Below are 24,735 nucleotides of genomic sequence, written 5' to 3'. Positions count from 1 at the left end.
TGCAAGCGGGAGGGGCCTGGGCCCGCCACTCAGGGCTGGCGGCCCTGTCTCCGGGAGGCCAGGCAGATCTGCGGCTCACTCACCCTTGGAGCCTGAGGCTGCCTCAGTGTTAGCTTTTCCCACCTCCCAGGGAGAGGAGACTGTGGGAGAGAAGATGGTGGACCAGAGATGGCAAGACTCACTTGGGAATTTCCCGCATGTCCCAGGCCAGTGACAGGAAAAACAGAAGGGGTAAAGGGGTGATGGGTAGGTCCCCATCTAGGATTGATGTGTGAGGCACCATGTTCTTCAGCCCCACAGTCATCTGGGCTCCAAATCCTTTGTCTGCAGCTCCAGAGGAGCAGGATGGATGGTGTCCATAGCAACTGGTGGGAGCGCTATGCCCCAATCTCCTGCTCAATGCATACCCACTACTGCCAATGACATAATAAACATATATTTATAGATGTACAATATCAGAACTCTAATTCAAGAAATACAGCTTTTCAGGGGATCCTTTAGGATCTATGTTCTTATTGCACATGGCTCAGCCCCTCTAGGGACAGGTACCAAGACCAGACAGTTGGGGTGGTGGAGGCAGAGCACCAGGACCACTGTGGGCGGGGTACTCTGGTCTGTGCCCAGTTCTCATCATCTCTCTGGGCCAGGGTGGCCACTTCATTGCAGGGTGGGACCTTGTTTTAAAAAGAAACCAGATTCGACATTCCTAACCAAACTTCCTTTACCGGCAAGAATCCTATTTGTTAGGGGTTGAATTATTGAGAGAGACCCTGGGGGGACAGATGCCACCTCTGGGCTGGCAGCTTGGGGAAGTAAGGCTTTGGAAGACGGCAGGTGCAACGCCACATCCACCGCCACAGGAAAACTGAGAAATGGCGGTTCCCAAAGGCCCATTATAACCGTGGGAGTAGACTAAACTCCCTCCTGCCCCTGGCAGCAATGGTTGTTTTGAGAAAATTCCGCATCTGAAGGGGAAAGCCATTCTGGCTGTCGTGGGTTCTTCATCCAGTGACTAAAGGTCTGGTAGAGTCCACTGTGGAAGTAAAGACAGGCACCCACAGGCAACGGGCTCCTCTTCACAAGCTCGGCTGCACCTGGGTCCCGGCTCAACTCCCGGATGAAGAGCCTTCTGGAGTTCTTGGTGCACAACTTAGAGAAAACCTGTTGGCAATGGTGGAGCTGTGCCGTGGCACCTGTAAGGCAAACCCACCTGGGGACTTGGGTGGGGAAGAGGTATGGGTAGGGGGACTGGCTGCAGGGCTCCTGGGCACTAGGGCTGAGAGTCCACCTGAGGCTGCCAGGAGGAGGCAGCGTGAGGAGCTGGCCTCATACCAGTAGGCCATCTGGGGGGTCTCTGCCATGGCCCAATACTGACCACCTATGTATCTCCAGGGGTACCTTTCTCTGCCCCCAGCCTGGTCCCCCTACCTTAACCTTAAGCCTGGTGACCTTTGGAAGTTTCCTATGGATTTATACTACCATGATTACTGCTGCCATCAAAGTCAGGCTGGGGCTAAGGGTGACTGACGCTAAGAGCATCTGACTTGACTTTCCGTGTGCGGCAGGCTACGGCTACTGTCTAACTTTTGAAAACCAGGCTGCCTTCTTACTTAAACAGACCTCATTTTCTAAAATATGGAAGAAATCAACTAGACATCTTAACCCAATCCCTGCACAGTTAAAAAAGACTTTATATATATATATATCTTTATATATGTCTATTTACATATAAATAGATATATATACATACGTATGCATTTCTAAATTACATTCTCTGGAACTCTCTTCCTCTCTATTCCTTGGCCCATGCCTCTGCCTGGCTTCTCCTGTAAGGTGACCGGTGCTGGCTCCTGGGAGGGGGGAGGAGAAACAGTGGGGAGTTCCCTCCCCCAGTCCTTCCCCACAGACATTTGCTGCAAGTTTTACATTCTACTTTCGTTGCCATGGTTTCTGTATCCTAGGAGCCGGCGATGTGGAGCTTCTTGCCAGCCTGGGAGGGGAGGAAGCAGCCCTGCAGCAGGCTTTCTTTCTTTCTTTCTGTCAGTCCTAAGAGCTTTCTGCAGTCACTGCTGAGAGAGGGCAGCTGGGCGGTGTTCGGCCTCTAGTTCCACTTTTTTTCCTGTGTGTGTCTTTCCTTAAATATATAGTCCATCACCTTGGCTCAGTGTGTGTCACCAAAAATTCTCCAGGGATTTCATAGTCTGGGGAAAAGAGGGAGACAGTTAGGTGAGCAGCTGTAGCAGGCACCTCCAGCTCAGCCCCACGTGCGAGCAGCTGGCCCTGCCCAAGCCCTGTGCCACTGGTGTGATGAGCTGCCCCAGAGCTGACATTGGCTAGAGAGTGGCCTTGGAGCAGTCTGCAGGTGGCTGTGTGTCAGGGGACACAGACAGAGGAGGGGGTAGGCAGGGTACCTATGCAAAGAACTGGCTCTGCCCACACTCTGCTGGGCTTGAGCCAGGCTACCCACTCCGGGCACTGGGAACTGAGCCCATAGCCCACTTGCTGGAGAAGGGGTGGAGGGGGTGGGGTGCCCGTTAATAGCAACTTTCACTTTTCCCCACCCCTCCCGTGCTCAGTGGCTGCTTTTGACCCTGAACTTGTGACCTTTTGTTCCCTTCCTCAAGACCACAGGAGAGATGCTGGGTGGGGCCGGATGCTCGTGGCTCCTAGGCTCCCAGGTGCAGAGCACTGGAGTGAGGGCCTCAGATACCCCCAGAGAGGGAGTGGTCAGAGGCCCACAGCCCTCTCCTGCCTGCAGATGGGCTGGTTCATTTTGCTCCATTTCCTCCTGCCTGGAACGAGGGGGAGATGGGCTCCCGGCCACTAACTCCCATGGATTTCCCTGTTTTCAGTGACCCAGTACTACGTGACAGCAAAGGCAATAAAAGCTTAGGCTTGGGAAAGGGATGAGGTGGCTTGATCATTGGAGCAGGTAAAGGAACCACAAGGGCCTCTGCCTTTTGGGAACCCCTGTCCTGGAACCGTGAGGAGGGTTAAGGCAGAACAGGGTGACTGGAGGGCTGCCACAGGCCTCAGTTTTCCAAGGTGCCCAGGGCCTTCTATGGAGGAGGCTGGAGGTGTCAGAGTGTGAAGAGTCTCTGCCATCATTACCAAGCTTCCTCCCTCCATCCTTCCCCTCTCCCCTCCCTTCCTCTGCTCATGACCAAGGCCAAGGCTGCCAGGAATTGCAGCAAAGAAGCAGTCCTGGCTCATACTTGGACCTGGTGCTGCGCTGGCCCAGAACTATCCATGCAGGGAGGCCTGCACCTCTGACAGTCGACTGCAGCTCGGGGTGCCCATCTTCTGTGCTCTGTGGTACATGTCTGTGTCACCAAAGTAGCGGGCCCGGTACAGCAAGCCTTCCTCTGCAAAGAAACGGGGCAAGGTCAGCGCTCCAAGACCTCCTGGGGTTTACCTGCCTGAGCCCATGGTGAAACAGAAAGACAGGACCAGGAGCTGGGGCAGGGCTGGCCTCCCAGCAGGGGAGAACCTGAAGAAGAGACTGAGCTCCCCCTTGTGAAGAGAGGTGACAGAGGCACTCTCCCACAGAACACGAGGAGGCTAGCCATGGAGAGTCCTTGTCACATAGTCCTGGCGTCCCACAGAAAGACCAGGGGCATACACCATCAGTGCATGGCCAAGGGTGTCCAATCTGTCTCTTACACACTCACCTCTAGCACTACAACAGGCACCAGTGACCCATGACGACCTCAATGAAGTCATCAATTGGCCCTGGGCTTATAGCCCCAGGGGAACCCAGGAGTGGAGTTCAAGTTTTGGCAGTAAGGCGGCTGGCACAAGACAATGCCAGGTGCTGGGCAGCACTTGAGCCGGATTTTCCTATTCTCAGGCATGGTTCCTGGCTGCCCCTTTCCAGCTATCACCAGCACTGCTACTTCCACCCTCCCATGCTTGAGAACACAGACGAGTATCCACAGGTACACACTTGCACACACGCGTGCACATACGAGGACATGCATACACATAGATGCACACACATGTGCACTCACTCTGCTGCTTTTCCTTCCAGCAGTTGTTTCGAAGGTTGGCAATATAATCATCTTCTACATTCCGTTCCACGGTTTTGAGGCTGGAGCCCGTGTATTCTTCGGAAAAGGTGTCTGCCACATAGTATGTGACGCTCAGGTGGTCAGTGACTCGCTTGTGGACATGGCCCACCGACCTGACCAGAAACACAGCAGGCACAAAGTGGGCAGCTGGAAGGGTGATGGCAGGAGGTGCCACACAGGCCACAGGGACAGTGGGCTCCCCAAAATGAAGGTCTGCAGCGAAGGCGGAGTACCCTCTGCTGCATGAGTAGTCCAGCCTATGGAAACCCCACCTTCAGGTGCTCTGCTGAAAACTGGGGCATGTGGGAGAATTCCTGAGGAGAGGTCTGGGAAGCTGCTCTTGGCAAGGGTGTGGGCTCTGCCTTCCCTGTCTCTAAGCTCAGGGATGTCCAGGGCCTGCCTGGAGTTCCGAGTCCCAGGTTGAAATGAGAGCACAGAGCTATGTCTGTCTCTAAATGGTGTGTGTGAGCATGGGTTGGGAGCTCATTCAACTCCACAAGAGAAACCAAAAAGGAACAAAATGTCAGAAGAAGCTGTAGCCACAGGATCTGCGGGCAGCAAGAGAAGCCTTGACACCCAGCAGGAGCCACTGCTCCAGGGAGGCAGCCCCAGCACGCCCCATTCTTTATCTGTCTCTAGTTGTTGGAGAAGGGTTGCACCTGGCTCCAGGCAGGCTGTACTGGTGAAGGAGCAGAGGCCAACTCTGCCCCCTGCTGGCTGAGGGAGCCTGCCGGGGCCTCGGCAGTGGGCGGGCCAAGGGATCAGAGCTAAGGGCTTGTGGTAGCAGATGCTGAGAAGCCACTGTTCCTGGCACTAGGAAAAGACAGGCACTGACACCTCTGAGGGTCAGCTCACTCACTCAAGCTAACCACTGGCCGTTGAGAGCACGTAGCCACTCAACAGACATTGCTGAGCACGTCCAGTGGGCGAGGCATCTCACACGTGTTACTAATTCCTCCAAGTAGATGGATGCTATTGTTTCCATTTTACAGATGAGGGAACTAAGGTTACATGACTCACCTGGGGTCACAGCTCTCAATGCAGAACCAGGATGTAAGCCACCCCCCTCTGAAGGACTAAACCCCTGTTCTTTCTTAGGGATTCAAACAGACTGTAAGTAAGAGTAGAGGCCCTCTTAGGGTCAGCAAAGGTGGGAACCGTGGTGGGAAGTCATGTTTATAAAATCACACAGGACAGTGTGTCGCCTTGAGGAGGGGCCCGGAACTTCTTTGGTGATTTCTGAGGGGTCATGAGCCTCAAAAGTCTCAGGGGCAAGGCTCAGACAGTGTGCTTCTCAACCTAAGCCAGCTTTCTCTGCTATTTGTGGGTACCTGCTAGATCAGGGTGGGAAGGTAGAGCTCTGGTGGGGACCGAGTTCCCCTACGGTGCTGGGCTGGCCCAGGGACGTGTACTCACGGTCTCGGGCTCAGGCTGTAGGGTGGGCTGGATACCATGAGCTGGCTGAGCGCTGACACCAGGATGAGAATGAGGATGGGCATCAGCTGGACAAACACTCCGAGTCCGCCCTGGAGGAAGAACGGCTGACGGTCAGAGCTCCCCAGCATAACGGCACCTGTGATGCCCTCCCCTCCTTTCCCTCCCATAGTTCTCTCCCAGGAAAGAAGATCCTCCGCATGGCAGCTTTTCCAGAAAAAGACAAAGCAAGCAGTGGCGAGCACATGGTGTGTGCAGATCGTCAAGAAAGAACAACCACCAGTGAGTGTAGGTGGCTGGAAGGCAGGCAGGCCGGAGAGAGACCTTTACAGTCTGTATCTTTTTTGAATTGTGAGCCACACAAACACACCGCCGACAGAAAAGCAGTAAATTAAAGGGTTGGGACGCAGTCTGTGGCATGCAGCTTTTCTAGCACGAACAAGGCCTTGGGTTTGATTTGTAGAACAAAAATAAGACAACTAAAAATAAATTCATTATATAAAATCGTGATTTTAAAACCTCTTATGAATAAAGACATGCCTATAATCCTAACACTCGGGAGGCAGAGACAGGAGAATAGCTGAAAGTTGGCGTCCCAGACCAGCCATGGTTACATAGCAAAATTCTGTCTCAACCAAAAGTAGAGCTGGGCGTGGTGGCACTCAGCAGAGGCAGGCGGATCTCTGAGTTCCAGACAAGCAGTCCACATAGCAAGTTATAGACCAGCAAGAGTGACCTGACATACAGAGACTCTGTCTCAAAAAACACAACTAAAACCAAACCAAAAACAAGCCCACCCCCAACGAAACAGATATGCTAGGCGTGGTGCCCCAGACTTATTCCCAGGTTTTGGAAGGTGGAGGTGGGGATATCAAGAGTTCAAGGTCGGCCGAGCGGTGGTGGCGCACGCCTTTAATCCCAGCACTTGGGAGGCAGAGGTAGGCGGATCTCTGTGAGTTCGAGACCAGCCTGGTCTACAGAGCTAGTTCCAGGACAGGCTCCAAAGCCACAGAGAAACCCTGTCTCGAAAAACCAAAAAAAAAAAAAAAAAAAAAAAAAAAAAAAAAAAAAAAGAGTTCAAGGTCGTTTTCAACTGCAGGGGAAATCCAAGGAGAGAGGGGGAAAGAGAGGAGGAGGAAAGGGAAGAGAGGGAGGAGAGAGAGAGAGAGAGAGAGAGGTGGGGACGGGAGGGAGAGAGTGAGGTGAGAGGGGATGGAGGAGGGATGGAGAGAGAGAGGTGAGGGAGAATGGGGGGAGCACACAAGCCTGTGTCCCTCTGTTTAACTCTCTTCACTTGTTGACGGCAGTGTTTGGGTCTCAGCCAACTGCCTGTGTTGATATGTGGCATGCCAAATGTGTCTGAAACACTGCCTAGTTATAAAGCTTCTACTCACTCACTTTCTAGAAGGCTGAGCACCCACGCAGGCCTTTTGTTTCTCTCATGACGTTTGCTCAGAAAGTGTTACCTCAGCCTTAAGAAACGACTCACAAAAACTCTGCCCTATCCGCCCCAAGCTGTTATGTAACAGGAGTGTGGCTCCCTCTGGTGTCCCTTGGCAGAATGGCACCAGGACGGCAGAAAGATGGCTCCTTGGCTTCAGAGTATATTAAGAGGATGAAGAGTCCCTTTTTTAGGGCTACCCCCCTGGTGGGTCACTCACATCACCCTGGTTCTCCCTGCGGTCCTGCCTCTGCTGGTAGGTGTATCGCATTCGGCCATTGCTGTAGACATGGACATTACCTGCAAGGTGGAAGTCCTGAGTCAGGGGCTACTGCTTTCAGACCCCACCGTCACCCCCAGCGTGAGCTAGCGACTTGTGGACTTACTGGAAGGAAAGCCACCACCAAAGAACATATTAAAGAGGTCTTCAGGGGAGATGTCGGCTTCAAAGCCTCGGTGGAAGTCCCCGTGGCCGTGGCCGTGCCGAGCAGCCTGGCTCTTGTCGTCACCAAACTGGTCGTACTGTTTCCTTTTCTCTGGGTTGCTGAGTACGGCATATGCCGTGCCGATGGCTGGAAGGGGCGAAAAGATCAGGCCTCAGACGGCTGGGTGTGGGTGGGGCCCCGATATAGCCAAGAACTTGCTTCCTTCAGGTCTTGGGGACGGGGTGGGGGGACTTAGGGGCAGAGACAATCAGACCATTGAGCAAGTGTTGGGTAGCAGGTGATAAGGAGCACCCCTAAGCAAGTCTGTAGTCTGGGCTGTGAGGAGCACTAACACTCAAGCTCCCTTTATCATTCATTCATTCATTCATTCATTCATTCATTCATTCAGGGTCCCTACTACATCACCTAGACTGCCAGAATTGTCCAGGAACTTGTTAAGTAGTCTAGGCTGCCCCCCAACTCTTTATTCTCTTGCCTCTGTGTTGGGGTTGTAGGCATGACCTACACACCTGTTTCAGGTGTGTCCGGCTCAAGTACTTTCGCACTGCACACTCTCACCTGTGGGGTGCCCGAGACAGGGTAATACAACCCTGAAGTCAGAGTGTGACCCAAAATAGCAGACATGAGGCCCTTCGTTGTAAACAGAGGAGCAAAAGGCGCTGCTGGGAAGGGACAACCCTCTGCTTTCTCGTGGAGACTCCTGTGTGTCTGATAATGTGGCCAGGATGAGGCTGCTCTCCCCAAGGCCCAGGCCCCAGCTGCTGTTTTCTGCTTGGTACTGGGGCCTCCTCACCAGCGCTCCCAGGGCAGAAGGTCAGCGCCTCCCAGAGCCTGCTTCCCCTCTGCTCCCCAACTCACAGCAGTGGGCTACAGACTCATTTTGGAGCTTACAGCCCTGCACGGGAGGACAGAATCCTCCTTTCCCAACTGACAAGGCAGAATCACTGTCGCAGGCTTCCTACTGTACTACAGCTCTGACCCAGTCCTACACAACAAGGCTCAGTCACCACACCATTCCCCGAAGGGGACAGTACCCAGGGACCAAAAAAATGCAAGGCCCTTGCAACACAGGGCTGGCACGGAGGCAGTGCGCACGCTGGAGAGGGGCAGAGATGAAACTCCAGGTGCATATAGGATGGCTTACGGCTTTGGATAGAGGTGACACACCCATTCCAAAGACCAACGGGCTCTGGGGTCAGAAGACACTCTGTCCCCAGTGCAGGCCCAGGACAGGTCGTGGGAGTGATACGGACAAGTGTCCTGAAGAAGTCCTCCATTACGGGGTGCCCTGTGCCTCAGGACAGGGAAGCTGCTGCTAGAAGTGTGGGCCAGGGGTCTGCTCCTGCCCCCCGTGCGGTGTAACTCTGGAGAAGCCACCAGAGCTCTTCCTGGCTCCTCCACTGGAACCCAGAAAATGAAGGGGAGGCAGGGTTGGCACTGTGTGAGACTCTGCAGCCTACGTGGCTAGAGGTGGCTACTGGAACCTTCTGAGGGAACAGTTATGGGATTGGAATGACACCTGAGACTACTTTCTTCTCCCCTCCACCCTGATGTCTTGGGAAAGCTGCCTTGGTCCTGTATTATCAGACAGGAGATAAAAACACCAGAACACTTGGGCATGGTGGTACACACTTTTAATCCCAGCACTTCGGAGGCTGAGGCAGAGGAATCGCTGCGAGTGCCAGGTCAGCCCAATCTACATAGGAAGACAAACAAGCAAACTAACAAACAAAACCTCAAAGACCCCAGGGCTGGCTTACCTTTGAAGGCTTCGGTGGCACCAGGTGCATGGTTCTTGTCTGGATGGAATTTGAGGGCCAGTTTGCGGTAGGCCTTCTTCAGGTCCTCGTCTGAGGCACTTCTGCTCACCCCTAGGATCTCGTAGTAATCTTTACACTGCTTGACCCTGGAACAAGGAGAAGAGCGTGACAGGGAGCCTGAGGTGAGGTGTGGGAACAAGCAGTGTGTGGCACACAGCTCAGGGCAGGTGTGGGGGACCAGAGCCGGGTCAGCTGTCTGACTCGAGGGGCAAGGGAGTCACAGGGAGTTCCTTGGCATGGGGAACTGGTCAGGGCCTGCTGGAAACACCATAAATACACTTAGGACTTCACAGGGGCAGCTGCTGTCTTTGGCCAGGTGGGCATCCACTGCCTGCAGTGGCTCCCTTGCTGGAAGCTGCTTTGGAAGGACCATGAGTGTCCATCAGCCAAGGGCAGATACGTCTTGCTGACAGCAATGGCAGGCGTCTGCTCATTCCAAGCACAGGACCCTGAGGAAATGCTGCTTCTGTTGCAACATGCCTCCTCCCTGGGTCTTTGGGGGGGGGGCACCCTGGGTCTTTGGGATTCCTCATTGGCATTCTCCAGGAGTCTGCTTCTGTTAGCTACAGATGGTGGATACAAGCTGGATTGGACAAACCACTTGGTCACACTTACTCACACCTCAGCTTGCCTGCCAGAAGGTGTGAACTCGTCCTCAGAAAGTCTCTGAGGTTAGCTGGTGGGAGGAGGAGGGTCGGGAGGGCCTAGTCCTGAGTGGTCCTGGCTGGTGGTGTCAGGTCCAGGAGAGCATCACTCTGCAGGGCTGCTCGCCTTGGTGGCATAGCTCTGCCTTTGCCTCCTGCCCACAGACTCTGCTCTAAAAAGGCCTTTGTTGGGGGTGGGGGTAGAATCTGGAGGGCAAGATGGCCATGTCTTTGTGTGACACACAGAACTGTGGGAGGCCTAGGGCTGGTGGCCAAGGGCAGAGGAACACATCGGTCAGCAATGTCTCCAGTCTGGACTGTCAGCAGCTGTGGTGGTAGGTGCGTGGTGAGGTCCTGGCTCCCACCATGTAGGAAATGAAGCCGGACCTCCTCCATCTTCCAAGACTCTCCCAGGTCACAGGATGAAGGGAGGAAGGCTTCCCTGGCCCTTCCCAGCCCCACCCCATGGCCTCTACCTTTTCACGGCTGCCACTTGCTCTGAGGTGTAGCCCTTGGCGCTCTCTCCTCCGGCCTCGCCGTTGGCTGAGGGGGTTTCGGTCCCACCTGCCTTCCTGTGGGTGGTGTGGGATGTGTCTGTGGGTTGGGGTTGGTCACCAGCAGACTGTGCCTTCTGATTGAGGGACTCGATTAGATCTGTGAAGGAAAAAGAAGCCAATGAGGGGTCACTTGGCAGGTCGGTCCTGTTGAGCCCAATCCCTCCCTCCGTCCCACTCACTACCCTTCCAGCAAACCACTGCTCTCCTGACGTGGACCTGTTCTTTTAGGGGCCGCAGTTCTCCAGAATAGGAATATTATAGATTTTAAAATATTTGCAATATTAAATTTATTAACAGATCCATGTGATTCATATAAATGAAGTAATTGCCTTCCTTATTTTCAGATATTTTGCTTACATACACATTTATTTTCTTTCTCAATAAGTTAAACAAACAGATAATAAAAACCAACAAAAAAAGGAGCGGGTGTGTGTAGAGAGCCGTGTGGAGTCACACCTGATGGCTATGTGTAGAAAGCTGCGTGGAGCCGCACCTGATGGTGCTGGCTCCCGCCCTCCGCGATCCCGAAAGCGAGTGCTCTCTGTGATAATCAACTCCTAATATCAACTAGGCCTGACTTATCACGCAATGATTGTCAGCTGCTTGCATATGCGTGGACCTATGGGCAGTGCCCACCTGGCAATCCAGGGTTGGTTGCCCATGCCTGCTTAAGGGCTGGGAGAGGTTTGCCCAGAGAGAGAGGAGGAGAGAGAGGGAGAGATTTTACAATTGTCAAAAGGTCCTGAATAAAACTGCTTAGCAAGAAGAGCTCCGGTGTTGCGCGTCCTCCTTGCTGGCAGAGGGGGACCGCGACAGGTGTGGTTGGTGTACACCTTTAATTCCAACACTCTGGGGCAAAAGAAGGAGCAAGGGGGTCTCCCTGAGTTTAAGGCTAGGCTGATGAACGTGGTGAATTCTAGGCTGCCAGGCCCACAGTAAGACTCCCACTAAAACAAACATCAATCCAAAGAAACCCCACATTCACACCCTATAACAAGCCGCTGGGTGAGATTGGCTCGGCAGGAAGATGAGCCGCAGCCAACCCTAAGGACCTGAACTAGATCCCCAGAGCCCAGACGGAGGAGGACCAACTCCTGCAGGCTGGCCTCTCATTTCCTCATGCAAATCCCATACATACAGAGAGAGAAAGAATGAGTGAGAGACAGACAGCCAGAGAGGAGGGAGAGGAGAGCAAGCGCAGTGAGGCGTGGGAGCCTATGCTCTGAGTTCCAGGCCAGCTAGGGATACACAGTAAGACCCTGTCTGAAACAAATAAATAAAATAAAAATTAAATAAAAACACATTCAAGAATGACTAATCAACCCAGCAGTATTTGATCTAGAATTCAGTCACTTTTACTGTTTTGTTGTTGTTTTTAGACAGGATCTTGCTATGTAGTCCAGGCTACCCTCCTGCCTCAGCTTCCCAAGTGCTGCTGTGCCAACTTGATGTCACCCTGGTATTTCTTTCAATGTGCTTGTTTGTTTTACTGGCTTTTTGTTCTTTTAGGAATCGTTCTTCTCCTGCTAATTGGGATCTGCATCCCGTCCCTCTCCCAGCACTGCACCACACTCTCTAGGGCTACTTCCTGTTGTGTTTTCTCTTTTATGCGGTTCTTTAAAATGCTTTAATAGTGCCGGGAAAAGCCGGGCGGTGGTGGCGCACGCCTTTAATCCCAGCACTTGGGAGGCAGAGGCAGGCGGATCTCTGTAAGTTCGAGACCAGCCTGGTCTACAAGAGCTAGTTCCAGGACAGGCTCCAAAACAACAGAGAAACCCTGTCTCGAAAAAAAAAAAAACAAACCCAAAAAAAAAAAAAAATAGTGCTGGGAAGTGGTGGTGCATAACTTTAATCCCAGCACTCAGGAGGCAGAGGCAAGTGGATCTTTGTGAGTTCGAGGCCAGCCTGGTCTACAGAGAGAGTCCCAGGACAGCCAGGGCTGTTACACAGAGAAACCCTGTGGAGAAAAATAAAAAACCAAACCAAAACAAAAGAATATTAAATCTGAGACCGGGCAGTGGTGGCTTATGCTTTTAATCCCAGGACTTGGGAGGCAGATCTCTATGAGTTCGAGGCCAGCCTGGTCTGGTCTACAGAGTGAGTTCCAGGACAGTCAGGGCTACCTGGAGAAAAAAAAACCAAAACAAAACAAAATAAAAAACCCCTATTTTAATAGTAAATGAATATTATTTGTGCAAAGCTAACACTAAGTCCGAGTTAATTGTTTCCTAGTCCAAATGTTTGCTTATTTACACAGGGCATCAGAATTATAAGCTGTTCAATATTCCTAGTTTAGATTTAATAGTAGTAATTCCTTCTAGCTGAAAACAGTAGCTTTTCTGCTATTATGACAAAATAGAAAATTCACCATCTTAGCCCTTTGTGTGTAGGCCGAGGTCACCCAGGGCCGCCTTCTACAGCTCCTCTCCACACGGTTTCTCAGACAGGGTTTCTCAGTGAACCTGGGGCTTTCTGACTTGGCTAACTGGTTGGCCACCCCACCCCACCCCATCCTCCTGTGCTGGGGTGACAGGAGAGTACAACCCAGCTTGGGCTTGGTTAGTTGTTGGGGGCCTGGATTCAATTCACGTCCTCATTCTTTTTGTTTTCTTTTTCTTCTTTCTCTCTCTTTCTCTCTCTCTCTTTCTTTCTCTTTCTCTCTCTCTCCCTCCCTCCCTCCTTCTTTCTTTTTTTCCGAGACAGGGTTTCTCTGTGTAGCCCTGGCTGTCCTGGAACTCACTCTGTAGACCAGGCTGGCCTCAACTTTATAGAGATCTGCCTGTCTCTGCCTTCCAAGTGCTGGGACTCAAGGCACGTGCCATCACACCCAGTTTCGGTCTTCATTCTTCTGTGGCCAGCACTTTACAGACTTAGTACCTATCCTCCAGCTCTCAATCTTACCCCCTTTAAGGGTAAAATTCTAGGGCACAGGTGATTTCATTTTTTGGTCATTTTATAGCCCAGGCTGGCTTTGAACTTCCTATAGAGCTAAGGACAATCTTGAACATCCTGATACTCCAAGAGACTGACAGCCTGAGCTACTTCCCTTGGATCCATTTCCAATCACCTTTATTCTCTGCAGCCCTGAGGACCAAACACAGGCCTCACACATGCTGAGCAAGCACCCTGCCACAGAGCAACACACCAGCCTCTCCCCCCCATCTTTTTAATTCTCATCTTTTAATGTGTATTGATGCTTTGCTTGCATGGATGCCTGTGCACCACATGCATGCCTGGAGTCTAGAGAGCACAGAAGGGGGCATCAAGACCCCTGAGACTGGAGTTGCAGACTATTCTGAGCCATGTAGGTGCTGGCCATCAAACCTGGGTCCTTGCTTTGTAGACCAGCCTAGCCTCAGACTCTTAAGAGATTTGCCTGCCTCTGCCTCCTGCATGCTGGGATTAAAGGTTTACTCAGCCAGTGCTCTTAACTGCTGAGCCTGCTCTCCAGTCTGACCCTTCAGATTCTTTAAGTCCAAAGCAATATGTTCAACAGACGTCCTCTGCTGGGTGGGAGAGGGCACCGTCTTCTGTGGGGGTGGGAGTATTAGCAGTCGGTTTGATTTAGCGGGACTGGTTGGGAAGGTTAATTCCTGGAGCCTTAGCTTAGAGTGATGAGGTATGGGGGAAGCAAACCTGTCCCAGGAGACCAGAGCTTGAGACTCAGGAAAATTCCTGTGTGCTCGTTTCTATAGTCAGGTCTCTTTGTGGTACTAGGGATGGGAACTAGAATATGGACCACTGCCGCTGTGGAATAACTTCTATACACTGTGTGAATATATGTCACTATGATTGGTTAATAAACAAGCTGATTGGCCAATAGCTGAACAGGAGAAAATTAGGCAGGAAAGGCAAACAGAATGCTGGGAAGAAGGGCGGAGTCTGGAGTCCAGTCAGCCACAGAGGGAGCAGGAGATGAACATGCCATGCTAATAAGGGTACCACCACATAGCAGAGCATAAATAAGAAATATGGGTTAACTTAAAATGTAAATACTAGTTACTAATAAGCCTGAGCTATTAGCCGAGCATTTATAAGTAATAGTAAGTCTCTAAATGGTTATTTGGGAACTGGCGGGAGGGAGAGAAATGTCTTTTTTTTTTTATGTATACAATATTCTGTCTGTGTGTATGCCTGCAGGCCAGAAGAGGGCACCAGACCCCATCACAGATGGTTGTGAGCCACCATGTGGTTGCTGGGAATTGAACTCAGGACCTTTGGAAGAGCAGGCAATGCTCTTAACCTCTGAGCCATCTCTCCAGCCCCGAGAAATGTCTTGACTACAGATCACGATAGGCAAATGGTCTGCCATGTAGCTAGTCCCTTGGCCCTACTGTTATATTTTATTTATCTAGGCAGGGTCTAATGTAGGCCAGATGACCATCCAACTCTCTATGCAGCTGAGGATAAACTTCCTGCTTCCACTTCCTGAGTGCTGGGATTACAGGTGTGTACCACCAAGTCCCAATTATTATTGCTTAGACATATTTATTTGCTTTCAGGTGTACAGGTGCTTTGCCTGCACATCTGTCTGTGTACCATGTGCATTTCTGGTGCCCACAGATCCCCTGGGACTGAAGTTATAGACAGCTGTGAGCCACCATGTGGTGCTAGGAATTGAACCTGGGTCCTCTGCAAGAGTAGCCAATGTTCTTAACTGCTGAGTCACCTCTCCAGCCCTATGGTTATACTTTTTAAACAGCTGGCCATGTCAAATCAACCTCAGTGGGGTCTATATGAGATGTCACCCTAAAATGGGATCATGGTGATTCAAATCTAAGCTTTTGGTTCTTTCTGACTCAGTATCCCCAAACCCTAGAAAATGCCAAGTCATTGAAGGTTACAGTGCCCAGGCTAGAATCCCAAAACTCTTGACAGGCTCCTGGGAAAATATGTATTGAGATCCTTGTTGGGACCCAGGATACCTTGGGCCAGGGAAAAACGATGGCACAACTCAGACCAGAGTTCTTCCTGGTCTCAGGAGCGACACCATGGCACCAAGAGCCAGACACCTTCTTCCACTATATACCTTGGTCATACCCAAGACTGGCTGGGCACTGGGCTCTGAAGGACCACTGCCCCCCAACCATGGCTGTCTCAGTGCAGAAAACCTGCTCCATCTCACTGGGATTGGGCAATTCAAACAGAGGAGCCGACAGCAGAAATTATGGCACAAAGGGAATGGAGGCTTTGACTGACCTCGAGGCAGTACATGGAGAAGCATTAGTAGCTGGGCATAGTGGTGCACACTTGTAATCCTAGCCACACACACATACACACCCTGCCGGGTTTTTGAGACAGGGTTTCCTCTGTGCAGCCCTGACTGTCTTGGAACAGACCAGGCTGGCCTTGAACTCAGAGATATGCCTGCTTTTGCAGTCCAAGTGCTGGGATTAAAGGTGTGTACCACCACCACCTGCCCATAATCCTAGTTCCTGGATGCTGAAGCAGGAGGATTTTGGAGGTTAGCCTAGGCTACATAGAGAGTTTAAGGCCACAGGGTAGGACACTGTCTCAAACAAGATTGGCAGCAACCATTTTTCTTCTTTCCTGTTTTGGAGACAACATCGTGCTATATAGTCGAGGTTGGCCCCCAAAATTATGACCCTCCCAAATGCTGAGATCACATGTGTGCCAACACAGCTGACATGCAATGCCATTTCTGTTACCTGTCACTGAGTGTTCAGTGTGTGTGAGGCCGGCACCACCATGTGGTCTATAAAAAATTAGCTTAATCACCATAGTAGCCTCAGAAGGGAGGTGGCACCAATCACCGCCACTCCCCTCAGGGAGAAGGTGCTGTGGCAGAGGTGCACAGGTCCCCACTTGTTAACTCTGTGGCTATCCCCGGCTGTGTTTCTGGAGGGAGGCACTCCAGATGTTATGTTCACAGCGGCCAGATTCAATGTGCAACTCTGCTCCTTACGAGCATAGATAGCAGTATGACCCTGGCTGATCCGGGACACTTATTGGCAGCTCGGTTTCCTCAGTGACGGCATCAGGAGGAAATAAGCTAACATACGCATGTAGTCTGGAGACTGGCAAGGGATCAGGGCCAAAATATCACACACAACCTGCGTGACCAATGGCCAGCGAGCAGCTGGCTGGGGAGGGGAAGAGCTGTGGGTTGGGGCCAGGGGTGGCTTCGGTGGCTCAGGCCACGAGGCACCAGGCATGATGCAAGCAAAGCAAGAAACCAACAGATAAAATGGGGCTGGTCCTGAAGGCAGCAGGAGGAGCTGGCTCCCTGTGGGTTTGAACCACAGTGCCTGTTTTGATCTCTCTGCAAGTCTGTGGTCCAGGCTCAGCCAGCCATGTATGTCCCAGGGGCAATCTCACTAGCGATCCAACCAACAGCTGCATAAGTACTCCTCAGCAAGGACTCTGAGGCTCTCTAGGCAGTTCCGCTGGTCAGCCGCTCTCACTGCCCTTCACTGCACAATCAAAAGGGAATGGGGATACGCTCGGGATCACCCAGAGTGAGTCGAAAACACAAGACTTCTGGTTGCTGGCAGGCTGGTCTCGCCACTGGTCTGAAGGCCTCCAACAGGCCTGCAGCATGTGATAGTCTCATCCTGACTCATCAGTGCATCCCCTGTGACACAGTGGCTGGCAGACAACGTGCAATGACACAAAAGAGTTAGGTAATAGGCCAGCTGAGCGCTAACCTTAGTTCTGGGTGGGCCTGGGACATCAGTGAACCACAGAGGAGTGGGTGGGCCTGGGACATCAGTGAACCACAGAGGTGCGAACCATGGTCTGGTACTTGGGATGGGAGGCATGAAGACTGCTAAAGTCCAGAAGATTGATACCAGTCTGGGCACCATAGTGGGATGCTGTTACTTTAACAAAAAAAAGGGGGAGAGGGGTAAAAACCCATCAAACAAACAGCCCTGTATGGTGGCTTAAACCTTTAATCCTAGCACTTGGGAAACAGAAGCAGGCAGATCTTCGTGAGTTTGAGTCTAGTCTGGCCTAAAAAGCAAGTTCCAGGACAGCCAGGGCTACACAGAAAGACCCTGACTCAAAAACAAAACCCCAAACAGAAAGGCAGGAAATCAGTAAGAAAAGGTCACAGGGGCCAGGCGGTGGTGGCGCAAGCCTTTAATCCCAGCACTTGGGAGGCAGAGGTAGGTGGATCTCTGGGAGTTCGAGGCCAGCCTGGTCTACAAGAGCGAGTTCCAGGACAGAGTCCAAAGCCACAGAGAAATCCTGTCTCGAAAAACCATAAAAAAAAAAAGAAAGAAAGAAAGAAAGAAAGAAAGAAAGAAAGAAAGAAAGAAAGAAAGAAAGAAAGAAAAAAGGCCACAGGGTAACTGAGGGGCTAGTGAAAGATTTACAGCTGCCAAGACCTCCTGCCCTTCCTCACACTAGGCGGAGACTTAGATAAATTAACACAGCTTCTCTAGGCATTTCCCTCCTAAGAGCTGTGTGAGAAGGTAGACAGGGCTTAGCATGTGGCTAGCAATTGTCACAGACTTGTTCCTGCCACTTTTATTGTTGGGCAAGTAGCTGAGTGCCTGTGGCACTCAATGTGAGTCAAGGAAAGAGCTTAGTCTGGGGACAAAGCGTGGGGCTGCTGACATTCAGCGGAGTGCACATGCCTGCACATGCCACCATAGCTAATTCCTCAGAGGAGACTTGACCCCTGTCCCTGGCTGCTTGGAGGAGCAGATGAAATTCAATAAAATACAGAGAAGGGAAGGACTGGGGAATCACACAGGGGGACTGACCTAAACGACAACTCCACTCCGCATCTTACTGGTGGTAGAGTTCTCGCTCCCCCTGACCCTAAAGGCCCCAATCCCCTCAAATCCCCTGGTGATCAAGCTTCCCCTCCTCTCCCATGGCCTTGCCAGGGTGGCCTTTGTCTCTGCGCAGCCTCCACAGTGAGTCACTTCACAGAAGCTTGGGTAACATGAGCTGTAGATACCTAATCCAGCCAACTCTCCCATTGGAAACTGAGTTTGGAAACTGAGTTTCTCTGGAAACTGAGGCTTAATTATATTCTCAAGACATTCCTGCAAAATGTGCTATCTTCTATTTTCTTTGAGACAGAGTCTTACTATGTAGGCCGAGCTGACATGGAATGAAAGCTCCTCTTGTCTCCTCCTCCCAGGGCTGCAATTACAGGTGTATGCCACCATGTCCCCACCAGGCCCAGTCTTTCATCCACTTCACTACATATCAGGTGAGGCCAGTGACCATCAGGTCAACAGATGATGGGTTGAACATCCCAGTAAAAAAGTTGGACACGGTGATGCACGCCTTTAATCCTAGCACTGGGAGGAAGAGGCAGCCAGATTTCTTTGAGTTTCAGGTCAGCCTGGTCTACAAAGTGAGTTCCAGGGCAGCCTTTTGAATGAGACCTTTTTAAAAAACAAAACGCCCAGAAAAAGACAATGACTGCATCGCTTCTGCTGTGGCCTCCCCGCAGTCTTGTTCCTGCCCCACAGTGCGGTTGTCCAGTTGGGATGTCTCCCTGTCCTGCCCCCACAGCAGGAGTTGCAAGCCCCCTCTTCTCCTTTCCATGGTGAAAGCAAACACAGGAGGGTCTTCAACTCTTGTTTGAGCCCCTTAGCTGACCGCCCCTTCACCTGCCCTTTACCTCCTGGAGATGGCGCCACGACTTTGCCCCTCCATTCTTTCCCTTCTAGTCTTCGACCTGTCCCTTTCCACAATTCCACGCCTACACGGCTACTGCCTCTGTCGTCTCCCAGGACTCCTCCTCTGCTGCAGCTCTGGCTAACTTGCACTGGCTAAGGGCAGGTGTGATGCTTGGTTGTCCGCCAGGCAATGGCGTCTCCATGTGCCCCGCTTTCCCAGGTGACCTCAGCTGTGCCCATTTCCAAAGACAGTCAACAAACTGGTGACAACAGTCTTTCTAAAGGAACCTGTGCTTCCTCCTGGGCTCGAGACTGGTGGCTCCCCAAGACCGTTCCACCTGCACTCCCCATTCTGCCCACCTCTTCCCATCTAGTATTTTTGGCTTGGGCCTTTCAAGGTCACAAAAGTTGACCTCAATTCCCCAACATCCAGCCATCGTATCCCACCATTATCACAGTATGGCTCTTCATCTTTGCATTCCTCCTTATGTCATCAGGTCCTAACCTATTTGGGGCCTTCAGCCTTCTCATCAATCTTTTAGGCTGTCTCATTCTCTCTCTCCTTCTCTTTTCAGCTCAGTTTTTTTTTTTTTTTTTTTTTTTTTTTTTTTTTTAGACAGAATCTCACTATGACACAGTCCGGGCTGGCCTCAAACAATTTACTGTCTTCATCTCTTCACTGCTGGGATTATAGGCACGCACCATCATATCTGGCCTCATGCTTTTTTCTTTAAGAACAGTATCCTTTCCGCCCTTTTTGGTCTCCTCTAACCCAGGCTGGCTTTGTTATGCCTGGAACTCTAGCTTCCAAGTGTACGCATAGGTTCAATGGACTCGGCTGCCTCTCCTGACAAAGCAAACCTCTCTAGTTCCCTCTATACAGAACAGAGGGAAAACCCTTGGTCTAGCAGGAAAGGAGCCCCAGTCTGGCCGCATTCCACTTCCTAAATTGAAGCCTCTATATAAATTCCCATTTCACTTGCCTCTAAATCTCCCTTCACACAATCCTTGCCCAAACCTTTTCAAACTTCCGGCCTCCAGGTCTTCTCCCAGGATGTCTTTCCCGCTCCTCCCAACAAAATAATGTTTGAATGTTGCCTGATTTCTTTCTTTCTCCTTCAAGACAGGGTTTCTCTGTGTAGCCCTGGCTGTCCTGGAATTTACTATCCAGACCAGGCTGGCCTCGAACTCAGATCCGCCTGCCTCGTCTCCTGAGTGCTAGGATTAAAGGCTTGTGCCACACACCCAGCTATGATTGTTGCCTCATTTCATACAGCCTGCAGCCCTTCCCTCTGTGAGATAACATTATTTATGTGCCCTCATTACAGCTCGCAACACCTTATAATATAATGGTCGGGAGATTATCCTCCACACCCTCCCATCCCCCAAGGCTGTGAACTCACAGGTGGTAGGGACTGGACTTTTCATAACTACCCTGAGTCCTCAGTATCTAAACATCCGTGGCTATTTTTCTGTTAAATCACTGTTATCACCAGCCCTGCAATCTTTTTTCCTCTGGAAGTTTGTTCCTTTTGGATCTTGCCAATCCTGCTCAACCACCTGGCATTAAGCAGTGAACTTTGCAGGCCAAACAAAGTAGATTCTCAATATCACATACTTTTTTTTTTTTTAAAGACAGGTATTACTATATAGCTCAGTTGACCTCAAACTTGCGGCAATTCTCTTGTCTAAGCCTCCTGAGCTCAGGGATCACAGGCCTGGGCCACCATATCGGTCATAACCTGTTGCATTGAATAAACACTTGGAATGAACTATCCAATACGTTGAATGTGGATAATCACCTAATATTTTTAACCATCATTTCCCTAGCCCAGGCCTAAACTAGCCTTATATCCTAGTCAGTTCAGTGCAAGGCTTTTATTAGTTTATGCACATGAGGCATGCATTCTGTCCAGCAAAGACATAACAAATATCCAACAGGTGGGCCTGCGAGATGGCTTAGCCGGTGAAGGTACTCACTGCCAAGTCCACCTACCTGAGTTCGATCCCTGGGACCCACAAGATGGAAGGACATAACGAACTCTGACTTCAATAAGTTATTTCTGATCTGCACAAGAATGAGTGAAAACACACAAGAACAGCAAGCCCTGGAAGGACACCTGTCCAAGTTCCTGAACTAGCGCAGGTGGCTTCTGCCATGCCCTTCAGGTCCTATTTCATCAGCTTTCTTAACTGCTCCTGAGCTCCCAGCAGCAATCAGCTGGAATTCTGACAGTCTGCTTCTCCACCCCCCGCCCCGTGCTCCCCATTTAAAAAGAGGGAACTCTCCCAAAGGGGAACACCTTGAGAGCAAGTTACTGGAGCAGTCCTGGAAAATACAGACTGAAACCCTCTCCTAGAGGAGGCAAACAGGCCAAAGATCAACCTGCAGAGTGAGGAGGGAGGAAAGTTCAGGAATCCGGCTGCTTCGCCTGCCAGCACTCCTCTTTCTCCATTTCCAAACGTGGGCAGGGGAGGTGAGGGGCAGGCTGCCGCTCTTGACTTCGCCCCATATTAAACACCTATGGGGTCCGGGGCTTTGCAATTCTTAGCTGTGTCCTATCTGGAGTCCCTTATTGCTGAGATATTTCTCACCTACAGAAGATATAAGGATAGTGGCTCTGTCTTCCTGACGTGCTCGGTGATAAGACAGATAGGGAAGGACCTTCTACCCTGAAAAGCTCTTGTTATCTGCATTATCTGCTCCAACTCCTTTGTAGATAAGCAAACCCGAGTTCAGAAATGTCACTTGGCAGCAGCCGTGCTGAGTCGTGCGTGGGTCTCTTAATTCTGAACGCCTACTACGTCAACTTACTAAGTCCACTGGCACAAACCCTGTGTGTCTTTTCTCCTTTCCCGATGGTATTACAATTTTCTTTGGGAACTTAGATTACAGACACAAAAAAAGGAAGGGACAGCCGGGCGGTGGTGGCCCACACCTTTAATTTAATCCCAGCGCTGGGGAGGCAGAGGGAGGTGTATTTCTCTAAGTTCGAGGCCAGCCTGGTCTACAAAGCGAGCTCTAGGACAGTCAGAGCTGTTACACAGAGAAACTCTGTCTCGAAAATCCAAAATAATAATGCTACCACTACTACTACTAATTATAATAATGAGACTACCAGGTAAAGTGAGGCGACCGGTAGCAGAGACAAGTTCACTATTCCTTTCTTGGTTTGAGAGATCTCAGCCCTAGGCTACTGAGCCGCCTGGTACTTAGCAGCCGTAGCAGTCCATATGACCCACCACCCATGTCTGCTGGGGGCGAAGGTGGGATGGGGCGGTTGAGCCTGGGATCTGCAACAATCCATCCACCCCAAACTCGGCGTTCAAGAGACCGCAGGAGGTACTCCGAGGTGGAGTGGCTTATTTCGCGAAGGGTTCTCTGATTCGCGCGAATGAAGATCCGAACGTGTCTTTCTAGGAATTTCCTCCCTGTCTAGAACCCATTCTCCCTTAGAATAGTTATGTTTATTTTCCTGAACTATAATATTTCCCAGGCCGGCCACTGGCCCTGGGCCATCGAACAGCCCCCTGGGAAAGGTAGTTCGCTTTCCCTTTCACGTGAGTTCACTTCGCCTGATCGCCCAGCGCGTCTCCTTCCCAGAAACCTCATATTCCAAAGGGTTCCACAAGCACTGGAGAGACTTGAGGGCCAGGCCTTCGGAGGTCTCCAGGGGTCCAGCGGCCCACAGAGGCCCGAGACCGCGGAACTACGAATCCCAGCAGCGCCCGCGCGCACCAGTGCGCAGGCGTAGCCGCGCCTCGACACCCCTCCCCCTCCTCCGCCAACTGCTCCCGTCGGTCCGTTCCCGTGTTCCCCCCATCCGTGCTAATGTCCCCCTCGGTCCCTGCGGCGCCTCCCACTTACCGCTGGCTCGCGGCGTCGGGTACAGCCGCTGCGCCTTCTCCAGGAAGCGCAGCGCCCGCTCGGTCTGGTTGCTCTGGATGGCCTTGAGGGCGATGCTGATACAGCGCTCGGCTTCATCCTTGTTGGATTCCATGGCGGAACCCGAGCGCGGAACCAGGGAGGGGGAGGCCGGGCGAGCGAAGGGCTGCGCCACCCGCCGGCGCGTCGCGGGGCAGGCCGGCGCGGAAGGATGACACAACCCTCCGCCCCTCCTTCCCGGGATTTGTGTGAGGGTTGAACCCGGGCGGGAAGCCCTACCGTATGTCTCCTAAGACGGGGGCGTTCGGTTAGGAGGCGTTGAGACGCGCGGGATCTCTAGAGCGCAAAGCCTGAAGTTGAGCGTGCGCTCGCGATCTTGGTGGGAGCCTTTGGAGTTCCAGTCCCAACTGGTTATCGAACAGATGTTTACCGAATTCCCTCTGTGGTCAGACGCTCTTGGTGGGTGTGGCAGTGGGGTCATAACAAAGCCCTCAGCTCATAGAACTTTCGTGAGTGGAGAGAAGTCCAGTAAACGGACACATTCAGATAGTGACACAGACAAGGAAAATAGCGAAAAACAGTAGGGAGATCGGGGGTGGGTGTACTGTTTAAAATAGCTTAATATATCAGAAGCTCATTTTACAGAATTCCGGAGAAAGAGGAACACGCGACTGTCTGAAGGAAAATCCGAACGGGGATTTTCGGGGCGAGTTATTGGGGATTGAGGAGGAGTTTATAGGAGTCCCTACAGAGTGGAGCCAGACAGGATGCTGCTCAGCCGGACCTCTCACTCCACTGACAGCAGCTTAGTGAAGGTTGTCCATGACTTTCACCTGGCCAAATCCTCCGGTTATTAGCCCTTCTTTACATTATGGTTTGACAAGAAACTACAACAATAAGCCCCATCAAAGGTAATCTTTTTTCTTTTGCTTTTTTTCCCTTTCTTTTCCTTTCTTTCTTTCTTCTTTCTTTCTTTCTTTCTTTCTTTTCTTTCTTTCCCTCCCTCCCTCCCTCCCTCCCTCCCTCCCTCCCTCCCTCCCTCCCTCCCTCCCTCCTTCCCTCCCTCCCTTTCTCCCTCCCTCCCTCCCTCTCTCTCTTTTTTAACTGAGACAAGTCCTCGCTGTTCTGGAACTCACTCTGTAGACCATGTTGGTCTCGAACTCAACAAAGATCCGCCTGCATCTGCCTCCCGAGTGCTGAGATTAAAGGCGTGCATCATTACCTCCGGGCTAAAGATTATCTATGTATGTGTGTGTGTATGTATGTATGTATGTATGTATCTATCTATCTATCTACTATCTATCTATCTATCTATCTATCTATCTATCTATCTATCTATCTGTATGTATATATGTATATATATACATACACATGAAGTCAAGGTCTCACTATGTAGCGTTGACTGGACTGGAACTTGCTCTGTAGACCAGGCTATTATAATTATTCTTCTGTTCTACTTTCCACATCTGATTAAATTCTGACTATATTTGAAAACAGTTTTTTGTTTTTTGTTTTTCTGTTCGTTTGCTTTTTTCTACAGACAACTTCTGGCCAATCACATTATTCTTGGCCTGAATAATTAGACAGAATTTCTGTTGTTACACCTAGCCCGTTATGCACCACAAGGAGGAAGAGAGACAACACTTATGATTTCTAAAGATTTTCAAAATTTACCACATAAGGGGTCACTGATGGATCAGGGCTGTAGGACAAGGACTGGGGAGCCTTGTTTCTCCTGACAGCAGGGGCAGAAGCGGGGTTTACCAGCACAAAAATCACAAAATTTGTTGCCAAGTTACAGTTACAATTTCCACCTGGGTCCTGTCTAGAA

At 51.2% G+C, this 24,735-nt stretch overlaps 1 protein-coding gene across 3 annotated transcripts; it reads right to left on the bottom strand.

Moving 5' to 3' along the window:
• Positions 1 to 417: 417 nt before the first annotated feature.
• Dnajb12 (DnaJ heat shock protein family (Hsp40) member B12) lies at positions 418 to 23,100 on the bottom strand. Of its 3 annotated transcripts, none has more exons than XM_057751792.1 (9): positions 22,887 to 23,100; positions 10,332 to 10,509; positions 9,152 to 9,297; positions 7,332 to 7,517; positions 7,166 to 7,245; positions 5,487 to 5,596; positions 4,011 to 4,183; positions 3,216 to 3,365; positions 418 to 2,201 (listed from the first exon to the last, which is right to left on the bottom strand). In XM_057751792.1, exons 1-8 carry the CDS (start codon positions 23,017 to 23,019, stop codon positions 3,244 to 3,246), a joined length of 1,128 nt encoding a protein of 375 aa, XP_057607775.1. In that variant the 5' UTR covers positions 23,020 to 23,100; the 3' UTR covers positions 418 to 2,201; positions 3,216 to 3,243. The 3 variants fall into 3 exon arrangements, with proteins under 3 accessions (XP_057607775.1, XP_057607774.1, XP_057607773.1); XM_057751791.1 differs by having other exon boundaries at positions 3,268 to 3,365; XM_057751790.1 differs by having other exon boundaries at positions 3,222 to 3,365; positions 22,887 to 23,099.
• Between the last annotated feature and the right edge of the window lie 1,635 nt (positions 23,101 to 24,735).

This window comes from Chionomys nivalis, chromosome 19, assembly GCF_950005125.1.
Source record: "Chionomys nivalis chromosome 19, mChiNiv1.1, whole genome shotgun sequence".
In the NCBI taxonomy this organism is placed as follows: Eukaryota; Metazoa; Chordata; class Mammalia; order Rodentia; family Cricetidae; genus Chionomys; species Chionomys nivalis.
This window is presented reverse-complemented; position numbering and strand designations above follow the sequence as displayed.